This window comes from Trichomycterus rosablanca, chromosome 15 (genome assembly GCF_030014385.1).
Source record: "Trichomycterus rosablanca isolate fTriRos1 chromosome 15, fTriRos1.hap1, whole genome shotgun sequence".
NCBI lineage: Eukaryota > Metazoa > Chordata > Actinopteri > Siluriformes > Trichomycteridae > Trichomycterus > Trichomycterus rosablanca.
The window spans coordinates 9716787-9729583 of NC_086002.1; the positions used below are offsets into that span (position 1 = coordinate 9716787).

General features: G+C 39.9%; 1 protein-coding gene across 1 annotated transcript in view; it reads right to left on the reverse strand.

Annotated features, from left to right (window-relative positions):
- Positions 1–438: 438 nt before the first annotated feature.
- klf12a (Kruppel like factor 12a) overlaps positions 439–12797 on the reverse strand; it is a 39817-nt gene continuing 27458 nt past the window's right edge. The window contains exons 4-6 of the mRNA XM_063010578.1: positions 10506–10644; positions 4985–5142; positions 439–3376 (exon numbers count right to left, since the gene is read on the reverse strand). Of these exons, the coding sequence (XP_062866648.1) occupies positions 3195–3376; positions 4985–5142; positions 10506–10644 (479 nt within the window). The 3' untranslated portion in view covers positions 439–3194. The remainder of the gene's footprint in view (positions 3377–4984; positions 5143–10505; positions 10645–12797) is intronic.

Below are 12797 nucleotides of genomic sequence, written 5' to 3' on the forward strand. Positions count from 1 at the left end.
ACCATTAAATTAGACTTTGCTCATCTCATGCCAAAGCCATGGGCATTCATATAGAATTATGGCTATTATGGCCTCTCTTTTTCTGGGGGAGGCTTTCCACAAGGTTTTGGGGGTATATCTGATAATTTCTCAATTTTATTAAAATAGCATTTGTGAGGTTAAGGACTTAGGTAATTTCCCCAAGGGTATCAATAGTGTTATCTTATCTTAGGCCGCGGTCAGTGCACAGAGGCACAGTAATGCAGGATCATAATGGACCTTTCCCAAACTTTTGTCACAATGTCAGACACATAATTTATTTTATATAATCGATTTTGTAAACCTCTTAGCAAAACATATGTCTAAACCACCTGAGCTTAGTCATTAGTAGGCAAACCTTTAGTCATATAGTGTATTTAAGGAGATATTCTTGGTCAATAAGAAGTAAACAGAAGATGATTGTAAATTGATAAATGACTTTTTATTCATGCCTTCATTTAATCCATTAAACATATATTTATGTATAAATTCACAGTCAATCCATATAAAAAAGAAATGTGTACAATAACATCATTTACAAATACATACTTGAAAAACTGGTTAAAGGATAAAGGAATGTCGGTTTTAAGCTTGATTATCTCTATACAATACTAAAAATGGTGACCTCACATACTTTCAAAAAGGGTGCAAAGTATTGAACAAATACATGACATTAAAATGCACAAAAATAATACACGATACAATATATATTTTAATGTACAGACATCTGCTACACTATGTGCACAAATAATGCAATTGAGTTTGGATCTCTCACATTCTTGATCTTTGACTTATTATGTTTTATTATGCCATAATATATAATCTGTGTGAACTTTCCATTTCAAGATCCATTGTAAAGTGGTATCGTGTAGCCGTAATACAGATGTGCAAATGAAACCATTTCAAAGGTAAAAAATTGTTGGTAAAATGTGAAAGTTACCCTGTTAATATCAAGCCTACCTGTTTACATTTGAACGTTCAATTTAAATAATCGTTTATTAGGAAAACAAGCCCTTAAATGTTTGGTTTTGTATTTAAGCTCTTTTTTAACAGTACATGGCTGACACTGTGCAGGCTGTTAAAATACAGCAAATAATTTAAATTTAAAAGTACCCCTGAACTTTTAAATGTGGTTTTAAATGTTTATTGGGTCTAGTATTTTAATTTCATGAATTTTGGAGGATTGAATTGTTGACACAGTGCAAAACGCACATCCCTCCAAAAGAAGCATTTTTATTTACAACACTGATTCAAAAAATCAGCATCGCCAACATAGCCTGGTTAAACTGTTTGATGGGTGTTAAACCGAGCTGTTTTTTGCTAGTTATTACTTTAATAGTTTGGATGGTTCCCTGCTGGTTATTATTTTAATAGTATGGCTGGTTACCAACAAAACTGTCTTGACCAATGTATACCAGCATTACTACAGGTATCTTATTCTAGGTGGCTGACCAGCATGACTAGAATTACTAGCATTACTTGCTTAACCAGCTTGACCAAAGTAGTCAGATGAACCAAAATGGCTGGCCAGCATAACTTGCTTTACTAAGATTATGGACATGAAGCATGAATTCATTTCAATTTTTTTTTTAAACCAGCAACAACAAGCTACCATCATCATTTGTATGTTCTTTTGGTCACATATAAAGATAATTGCACTTTGCTAATCAGAATCAATTCTTGAATATAACAAGGTCCTTTTTATTTCAGTTCATTTTCATTTGTGAAGCATCATCATTTTTAGACAGTAGCTGGAGTCAAAGTTTCATAAAACGTTTGCCTCATAATTAACTATTTAAGCCTTAATGTGGGGTACAACCGACCAGTTAAACTCTAATTCCACCTTATGAAAAGACTGCAATGGTGTTGCCCATGCTGTATCAGTTTTTTTTAACCTAATTGTTATAGTCTTACCTGCAGGCCAAATACACTAAGTGGACAAAAGTACTCTGATCTCATTCTAATGTTTCAGCCACAGTTGCTTAAAGGTTAGAGTAACCTCTGTGTGATCTTTACAGCTCTATTTTAATACCACTTGATTTTGAAATGGGTTGTCCAACAAGCTCATGTTCAAGTGTCCAAATAGTTTTGGCCATATAGTGTATGACCTAATTGTTCTGTGACTTTTATTTTTTCTTTTACCATCAATCCATCGCAGTAAATCTAATGTTTTTGTAAAAATATATTTTACTTTGTAATTTGCTGTTTTATTGAAATTATGTACAGAAAATGCATTCAAATTAAATTCAACAAATATATAATACATGACTATTTTGTAAGAGTTTTTTCATAATGAGGTAAAGTGAAACGTTTAACAACATTTTAATTATTCATTTATTTTACATTTAATTCCAGCTTCTTTTTTCAAACATTTTCCACGTGTTATAGTATATTTAGATTATTTTGAAATTCTTGCTAAACCGGATACCAAAATCCCACTTGTGTTTATCCCTGATGAATGTGAGCCATAGTTTACACGATAAAGGTTTATTTTAAAAGGTTTGGTTACTGTAAAAAAAATACTGAAATTGTTAATACAACAGATCATGGCACAGATACTAAAACTGGGTGGTAGAAAGACTTAAGATACTGGTAGTTTAAATGAAAGTAAATATGTAGAATGTTTATATTCCTGTTTGTGCCTAACATTTCTGGGTGTAGCACCCCTATGTAGACTAAAGTGATTAATAAATAGATGATTTATTAAATATTCAACATAATTATTTTTATTTGTTGGAATAATTTGTTCAGGGGTACTTCATATTGGCAAAACCTTGAAATATTACTTTCATATTGGGCTTTAATACTTGTATAAAATGATATGTAAATGCTGATTATGATTGCAATACCCTGCCATATGTGCTGGTATTTAATACAATTGCAGATTTGGATAAACACCCACCCCTCTTATCTATATGCATGTATGATCTAAGAGTATGAGCGCATGTAGGATCAGCTCCCACATACATGTATTCATTAGGATATTAAATGTAAAACTGATTCCAGATCAGCACTCCTACTCTAAGATTCTTCATGAATTTAATCTCCCTTTCTCTCCTAATTCCTTGAGCGCTATAAGGAAAAGGTCCAGCCTTTTCCTGGCACATCAATGGCAGACAGATTCTGGCCCCATCCCCAAAATTGGTCCATCTATCTGTATGTCCCAGCCGGGGCCCTCACACCAGAGCGTGGCGCCTGCGGTGGAGTGCCAGGTGGTCAGAGCGGGAAAAGCTGCGCTCACAGTCACCACACTTGAACGGCTTGACCCCCGTGTGCTTGCGGTAATGACGCGTGAGCTCGTCGGAGCGGGCAAACTTCCATGTGCAGCCGTCCCACGTACACTTGTACGGTTTCTCACCTGAAGGGAAGAGAGAGAGAAGGTACAGACCATGTCAAATGTGCTAGTGGAGTTATTTTGCAACATTAGATTTTTGCTGAATCATTTTTTATACGAATCAGATGAACTCATATGAACTCAACAGGAACGGAATGTTACAGAACCTTTTAATGTCTACAAATGTGTAACTGATGAGAAATTCTATTTTCCTTTTTGATTGATATTTGGTGTATAAATGTAAGTAGTGAATGCAAAATAACATACACAGTGATGTCTATTTCTTATTTTGTGCAGTGAATGGCAGCATCATAATTTCAGAATCATGGGGGAGTAGCAGGGACCATCAGGCACCCCCTTTATGTAACATATTTGGCATTGTGACTTAGGACAGAACATGATTTAACGTAACCATTGCTAAATAACTGGAACATGCCCACCCGCAAATACAGGCCAACAGGGAGCATGAAAGCACAGATAAATGACTGTGCCGGTTTTTTGATTGGCACTTTAAAAGCAGTCTCTGTCCCTTATATCATTATTATTCACTACAGTCAGTTGAGGTTCTTTATAATTTGACATTGTGACCCAGATCTTGGCCTGGTCCTTTCATTTCCTGCCATTGTTTTGAGAGTGAATGCTTACTTTGTAAGGCAGATATGCTGAAGGTCTGACTCAGGGACCTGTCCGGCTTTTTCCTGGCTTTTTTGTCTCATTCTATTGATCTGTTTCCGGGAAATCTGCCCGTGGTGCAGTATTCTTTAGATTTTTATTGTCGTCTCTGAATATATCTGTCACAAGAAAACTGCTGTGGATATTAGCTGCCTCTGGTAGGGTCGTGGCAGCATTTTTTGCATGTGGCTAAACTTTATCCTGGATGCAGTTTAATTCTGCAAATGGGTTAATTTTACATTTTCAGCATTTAGCAGACGCTTTTATCCAAAGTGACTTACACAATGAGCAATTGAGGGTTAAGGGCCTTGCTCAGGGACCCAACAGTGGCAACTTGGTGGTGGCAAGGCTTGAACCGGCAACCTTCTGTTTACTAGTCCAGTACCTTAACCACTGAGCTATCACTGGCTAATTTTCTGTAACATTGCAGTTTCAGGGTTCACCTGGTGCCACCACAGGTAGTAGGCAGGTAGTCAGGTAAAACTCAGACCCTGAGCTTAGTCCCAGATACACTTACTAAGCATCTCCTCCAAGTGTAGTTAGTAACGTTGGCGAATGCTTTAAAGTGTAGTTCAAAATAGTTTCTGCCAACCTGTGCCTTCACCCCCTAGCTGTCTTGTGTGGGTACAACAGGTGGACAGTTTATACTGTATATTTATACAGACCTGTTTCATACAGGTCTCATCAATATCATGTTTATCCAATGGCGAAACCTTTGGATGCAGTCCTAAGTAGCTGGCTGTATTACCAATACCAAGGACTGAAGCAATCATCAGAATGAAAAATGTAAAAATAATACGAGGTTTTTAATAAACCTTATATGATGTGAGGTTTTTTTAGAAGTAGAACTAGTGGTAATTAATAATTAATTAGTGGTATTTGAATTGTGTATTTTGGTGTAAATCTGGAGCGAGCAAACACTAATTTAAACTTTTTTTGCACTAAAATGCTTTAACTCACCAGTGTGTGTCCTCCTGTGAGCCTTGAGGTGTGAGCTCTTGGTATAAACCTTACTGCAACCCTCAAATTCACATCGGTGGATACGTCTTCTTTTAGTGTCCGGAGACTCGGGTCGTCTCGGCCTCCTCAAGCTCTCGATACTAAATGGCAACATGGAGCTGCAACAGTGACACAGAAAATCATAACATTACTAAAAATAAAGTAGGTAAATATGAGTTGTTCTGTATGGCATGTATGTAGTGACACCACAAGTAAGACTTACTATTTAACCTCTTTTGGGAATTAGGATACTTTAACTGTGGTTATATTATAATTGTTCGATTAATGAATTGGAAAAGTTAAAGGATTGTTGCATGCATTAGGCATGTTTTATTAATTGAAACCAGTGTCAGAGTTAGAAAATAACAATAATTGGTTGATAGCCCAATGCTCTACTCACTAGGTATAAAGCGTTGGGCTATCAACTGAGAGTTCGAATCCCAGATCTGCTATGCAGTCACTGTTGGACCCTTGAGCAAGGCGCTGCACGATGGCTGACCCTGTGCTCTGACCCCAGCTTCCAAACAAGCTGGGATATGCGAAGAAAGAATTTCGTTGTACTGTACATGTGTACACCGATCAGGCATAACATTATGACCCCCTTGTTTCTACACTCACTGTCCATTTTATCAGCTCCACTTACCATATAGAAGCACTTTGTAGTTCTACAATTACTGACTGTAGTCCATCTGTTTCTCTGCATGCTTTTGTAGCCTGCTTTCACCCTGTTCTTCAATGGTCAGGACCCCCACAGAACCACCATAGAGTAGGTATTATTTGGGTGGTGGGTCATTCTCAGCACTGTACTGACACTGACATGGTGCTGGTGTGTTAGTGTGTGTTGTGCTGGTATGAGTGGATCAGACACAGCAGCGCTGCTGGAGTTTTTAAACACCTCACTGTCACTGCTGAATTTGGAATAGTCCACCAACCAAAAATATTTAGCCAACAGTGCCCCTTGGGCAGCATCCTGTGACCACTGGTGAAGGTCTAGAAGATGACCAACTCAAACAGCAGCAATAGATGAGTGATCGTCTCTGACTTTACATCTACAAGGTGAACCAACTAGGTAGGAGTGTCTAATAGAGTGGACAGTGAGTGGACACTGTATTTAAAAACTCCAGCAGCGCTGCTGTGTCTGATCCGCTCATACCAGCACAACACACACTAACACACCACCACCATGTCAGTGTCACTGCAGTGCTGAGAATGATCCACCACCTAAATAATACCTGCTTTGTGGTGGTCCTGTGGGGGTCCTGACCATTAAAGAACAGGGTGAAAGCAGGTTAAAAATTATGTAGAGAAATAGATGGACTACAGTCAGTAATTGTAGAAGTTCAAAGTGCTTCTGTATGGTAAGTGGAGCTGATAAAATGGACAGTGTGTGTAGAAACCAGGACGTGTCATAATGTTATGACTGATCAGTGTATATGTCTATATGACAAATAAAGGCATTCGATTTGATGTAACATTACTCGTTAAGTGATACAAAGTTCGCTCTGATTCACACTAGAACATTTGGAGAAAGCATCATGTTTGAGACTTTTCACCTGGTATTTTGTTTCAGTCAAAACTATGTGGTTAAAAGGACGATTTACTTACAAGAACAAGTTACTTTTGGACTTGGATCACAAACCACACTCCAGACTGGGTTGTAATAATATTTATGGCCACCAGAGAGAGGCATGGGTCTGTAATAATGTTAGTGCTCAGCTCACAGATGATCAACACCAAACCTGAGCTAGCAATAACAGCCTCCTCTTAACGTCTGGTCTATTTTCCTACGAAAGATGGAATGCTTTTGCTAGTAAACATATTCAGGGGTTGTATACAACCAGTACATAAACATGCAGCTTTAACAAAATTGAAAGCATTGGTAAACAACGCCAGAACACAAGCACGCTAAGCGAGTCGAAATACATGTGCATGCAAGACCCAGCTGAATGAAATCCAAACTCAGTTTGATGGAGAATATGTACAATATATACACACACACCAACCCATTATCCTGTTGAACAGCGGCCCCAGACTGTGGCTTTATCTGGAGATGTTTGGGAGTGGGTTCTCACCCCCTGCAGACCGACTTCCTGTTTATCTTGGGCCGCAGGGGTGCATCGTTTCTGTCTCCGAGTTCATGTGTGTAAGAGAGATGTGGAAAGTGGAAGGGGGTCATTTGTGGCTGTTGGCAACTGTAGCTGTTATGGGGGCCCAGAGTAGACGGAGGGGAAATAAGAAGCACAGCTTCTCATTCTTTCATGAAACAAAGGAGAAATGATTCACTGTTGAAGTGCTAGAACTAAAGAAGCTCTAATCATGGAGAAGCTTTTACAAATCAACAGGGTTTAAATGTAGCAAGATAGCTTAGGTGCTGGACTAGTATTCGGAAGGTCATTGGTTAAAGCTCCTTCTCCACCAATTTGCCATTGTTAGGTCCTTGGGCAAGGCCTTTAACCCTAATGGCTTTTGAAGTACAGTATTCAGTCCCAATTATACATTGCTTTGGACAAAAAGTATCTGATACATGCTGTAAGTGTAAAAGTAAAAGATTTGGCATAAAAATGGACTGTACAGAAGGATTTAAATTTGGGTTATAAGATCCATTTTTCAAATTGGTTTATCAAATCTATTGTGACGTGGATTGGTCTAGGAGCAACAACAGCTCATCTGTGAGGACTCAAAGAAAGAACTGTCCAGTTTTGAAAGGTAAAGGGTAAGAATCTGTCCCTGCACCTTTCAAAACAGTTTCTGAAAACACTGAAGTGCAAGAGCTTAATGGATTGGATCTCCATGTCTATGTATTTATTAATTAGTATGACGGTGCATCTAACACAAACCAAGGTCTTTAAAATGGTTTGGTGTGGAAGAACTCATCACCATCCTTCAACTTAGGGATAAATTAAAATTTTAATGATTAACCTTGACTCCCAGCAACACTGCTGAACATCCACATGTTTCTCTATTGTAGCTTCTAGTGTAAATTCTGACCAGAGGAGTGGATGCTGTTATAGCATCAAATGCAGACCAACTTCAAATGCTCATGGTCTAAATGTGTTTTCAGGTGTCCACATACTTTTAGTGGCTAATACACAATTCAGGAAAAAGAGAAGCTGCAGCTGACTGAGATCTAAAATCGGCGAGCTTGCTCCTTTGTTCCGTCTTTTGTTTACAATCCCCCCCCCCCCCCCCCCCCCCTTCCCCAGGAGCCCTCGGAGGGGCTTTCCACCGGTGAGGACGTGCCGGGCAGTGCCACTGACTGCAGATCAGTTTACTAACTCTCTGAAGAAGAGGACAATCATGTACAGTCCATTTCACTGATCTTTGCTCAGGAGAAATAGCCCTAGTAAGTCATGAACCTGTTTGCCTTGTGCACCTGCGATCTGGAGCGTAAGTAACCTGAAATGCCCTCCCTCTGAGACCTGAGCAAACAATGATATTAAAGAACAGCCAAGTGTGTTAGCCAGCTCATCCGGTCTACACCGCTACAACACATTCTGATATGTTGTCGCCCTCAGGCTTGGCGCACAGTGCCGCTGCCAGTCATGCACGTCTTTTTTCCCCCTGGTGTGCCCATCAGCTGGTGCTGACATGCTTGAAGCTTTTCTCCTTGGGGGCATTCTGAATATGGAGGAGCCTCTGTCACCAGCATGAGCTCTAGAAAGCATTCCTTTATTAATGAGCCTCCCTTTGAGCTAAATTACTCGCAGACTCTCTCTCTCACACACCACATACACTTACACACACCTGTGCATCTTCCATTCCTTCACAAGCGCCCAACTTTAATGATGATGAATTAAATCTGACAAGATGAGTGTCACAACAAAATTCTCTCAAACCCAGAGACAAAAGCAAACATTGCCAAAAAACTAATGACACCCTAAACACACACGCAATTTGGATTTTTGTCATTTAGGGTCCAGCCAAGGATTACATCAGCCTGCTGTTGGCCAAACATTTATGGACACCTGACCATAAGCTTGTTGGACATTTAACTGCAAAACCATGGAATGTGGAGTCTCTTCCACCCACAGCAACAACAGACTCTATACCTCTGTAAACTCATCAAACAATACCTTTACTGACCTTGCTTTTTGCAAAGGTGCTGATTCATACGGTTACTGTAAAGTAGCATTGACAAGCTCTTGCCATGCAGTTAAAAGTAACCAATTTATGTTATGTAATTATTTTACAGACCTGTTAGCAGTGGATATGACTACATTAAAACCACCTCCTTCTTTCTACACTCACTGTCCATTTTATCAGCTCCACGTACCATGTAGAAGCACTTTGTAGTTCTACAATTACTGAATGTAGTCCATCTGTTTCTCTGCATGCTTTGTTAGCCCCCTTTCATGCTGTTCTTCAATGGCCACGACCACTGCAGAGTAGGTATTATTTAGGTGGTGGATCATTCTCAGCACTGCAGTGACACTGACGTGGTGGTGTGTTAGTGTGTGTTGTGCTGGTATGAGTGGATCAGACACAGCAGTGCTGTGATGGAGTTTTTAAACTCACTGTCATTGCTGGACTGAGAATAGTCCACCAACCAAAAATATATCCAGTCAAAACCCTCCCTTGGGCAGCGTCCTGTGACCACTGATGAAGGTCTCAAAGACTTTACATCTACAAGGTGGACCAGCTAGGTAGGAGTGTCTAATAGAGTGGACACAGCATTTTAAAACTCCATCAGCATTGCTGTGTCTGATCCATTCATACCAGCACAACACACACTAACACACCACCACCATGTCAGTGTCACTGCAGTGCTGAGAATGATCCACCACATAAAAATTATTCCTGCTCTGTGGTGGTCCTGACCATTAAAGAACAGGGTGAAAGCAGGCTAAAAAGGTATGTAGAAAAATAAATGGACTACAGTCAGTAATTGTAGAACAACAAAGTGCTTCTATATGGTAAGTGGAGCTGATAAAATGGACAGTAAGTGTAGAAACAAGGATGTGGTTTTAATGTTATGACTGATCGGTGTATATTGGGCAAGTTTGATTGTACATAGGGCAAATCTGTCCAGATGGTCAAATGTAATTCAAGAACCATACAATGGTATAAGCTTTTATAACAAGGCTTAAATGTAGCAAGTTTAAATGTATAATGGGCAGCGGTTCGGTACTGGACTAGTAATTTGGAGGGTCGCTGGTTCAAGCCCTTCCATTGCCAAGTTGCCACTGTTAAGCCCCTGGGCAAGAACTTTAACTCTCAATGACTTACATTGTATTTGGCCCCAAGTGTAAGTAGCTTTGGATTAAAAGTTTCTGCTAAATGCTGTAAGTATAAAAATAATAGAGTGGCATTGCAATCGGCTGTACTGAGGGATTAAATTTGAGTTTTGCAATCTATTGTGACATGGACTTGTCAAGGAGCAACAACAGCTCAGCAGTAGGACGCAATGGCTCAGTGTAAAAAAATCTGTTCCTAACAGTCCGTGTCATGAATTAGAAGCTGTTTATGTGTGCGTGCGACTCACTCTTGAACAGCACGGGCGATGGTCAGGGCGGTGGAGCCGGTCTCATTCACACTGTCCAGCGTCACGCTGGGCAGGTCATCATCCTCACTGTCACTTAAGGATCGCTGAGGTGAAAGTCTATCTGGGACTCTGTAAGTGACTGGAAGAGAGAACAGGAATGGCAGGTTTAGAACATGGTATGCAGATTCACAGCAGACAAACACCCAGGCAGGTGAGAACGTAATGACAGTCCAGGCGAGAGTATAGCGGTACAGATTTTTGCAAATGTTCAAGCAACCCTGGGAGGTAGTCAATGTTTCACACCGCTGTATGTTAAGGTTGTACAGTCAAGTGAGTCTCCTGTGTTTATGGTTCAAAGTTCAAAGTATACCCAAGTGTTTTATCCTGTAATATCCAGTGCATTAGTTCAAATCCAATGACTGGCATCTATTTTTTTTTAGAGTTATTGACATTCCTTTTTGCATGTCTTTTTTATTAACCACTCGTTGCCAGGTAGAATGTAGTTTGGGGTTGGATGTAGCAAAAACAAGATTGTGGTGAAGGGGATGAGGATTAATAAAGCAATAAGCCACGAGAGGCCGTGCATTACTGTGATTTTAGCACGGGGATGAAGTTTTTGGCACGTCGCGAAGCGGAGTGCCTAAAACTTCTTTCCCCGTGCTAAAATCATAACAGTAATGCACGGTCTCGAGTGGCTTATTGCTTTTATAAAACGGCGGTCAACAAAAAATATAATAAATACAACAATGTTTAATTCATAAATGTATTTATCGTGTATAAACTTACAATAAAGCATTCTTCCGCGACGCAAAATAGTTCGATTAACAGTGTTGCTAGGCAACATGAGGGCGAAAATAACATGAACTTTTTCGATTCAGTGGCGTATTAATATGGAATGATGTGAGGTGATCCTAGGTGTGAGTTTATCGGGGATTTTACAACGGCTTCGAACGCGGCTCAGCCAATCAGATTTTAGGACCGGAACTATCCGTTTTATAATTAACATTTACCTCTTGTCTAGAATCAGTATCTAGTCATTTATGGGTGTTTTTGCTCGTGTGTGTTTACTGGTGACATGGTGGAAAAGCAGCAAAACAGCTGGAGATCTGTGAGCCAAAGGTTAATTTAATGTCATGTTATTTTGAGTCCTGTGGGGTAGCACTGTCGTCTTTCAGCGTGAAGGTCCTGGGTTCGATTCCCAGGTGGAGCGGTCTGGGTTGTTTCTGTGTGGACATGCAAGTGAGGTAAATTGAAGGTACAAAATTACTTATGACTGTCAATGAATCATGTGTAATCTGTAGCTACCTGTCCTGTCATGAATGTAACCAAAGTGTAAAACATGACGTTAAATAAATACATTTTGAGTCCTGTAGGACAGCGGCCCCCAACCTTTTTTGCACTATGGACCGGTTTCACGTAAGATACAATTTCACGGACCGGTGGAGGTGAGCGGATTTAACTATATGGCTCACAAATAATTGAAAATGAGCTTTTTTTGCTGCAACAAGACGCTGCGTCCACCTAGGGGTGATAGGAGACAATAACACCAAAGGGTTTTGGAAACGTAAGCTGTGAAAACTGCTTTTCTAGCAATCTCTAATTATTTATTCTTTCTGTGCGGCCCGGTAATAAATGACCCACAGACCGGTACCGGTCTGCAGCCTGGTGTAGGAGATGTTGCAAATCATCTGTAGAAGACATATAAAAAATAGCCTACCAAAATTGCTCTTGCTCAATCATATTCCAAAACACATGGTCATTAATATGGAGTCCTTTCTCCCTTTGCCACTATACCAGCCAGGATTTGTGCCAATTCAGACAGTTAATCATCAGTGAGATCAGGCACTAATGTTGCAATTGACATTTCAATTCATCACAATGGTGTTTGAATAGGGTTAACGTCAGTACTCTTTGCAGGCAACTGGAGTTTCTGTACTCCACACTCATGACAATGTGTTTATGGACCTTACTTCCTGCTGAAACATAAAAGGGCCTTCCCAAACTGTACACAACCTTGGAAGAATATATTTTATTTTGTAGTTTGTTGTTGTGAAGCAGCATATCTTAAAAAAAGTATGCACACGAGTGCTGCTTGTGTTGCAGCTGCATGCACGTACTGTCAAGTGGCAAGTGGTCAAGTATAAACATGGCTTAACTCCTCATTGCTCACGTACCTCCACTTTGAAAGGATACAGAAGTGCCATGGCTGGTGTTGAACCAGTTAACCTTGTTTCTATGGAAACCTCAGCAGACACAGCAGAGGCCATATGCTTTAATGAAACTGTGTGTAAT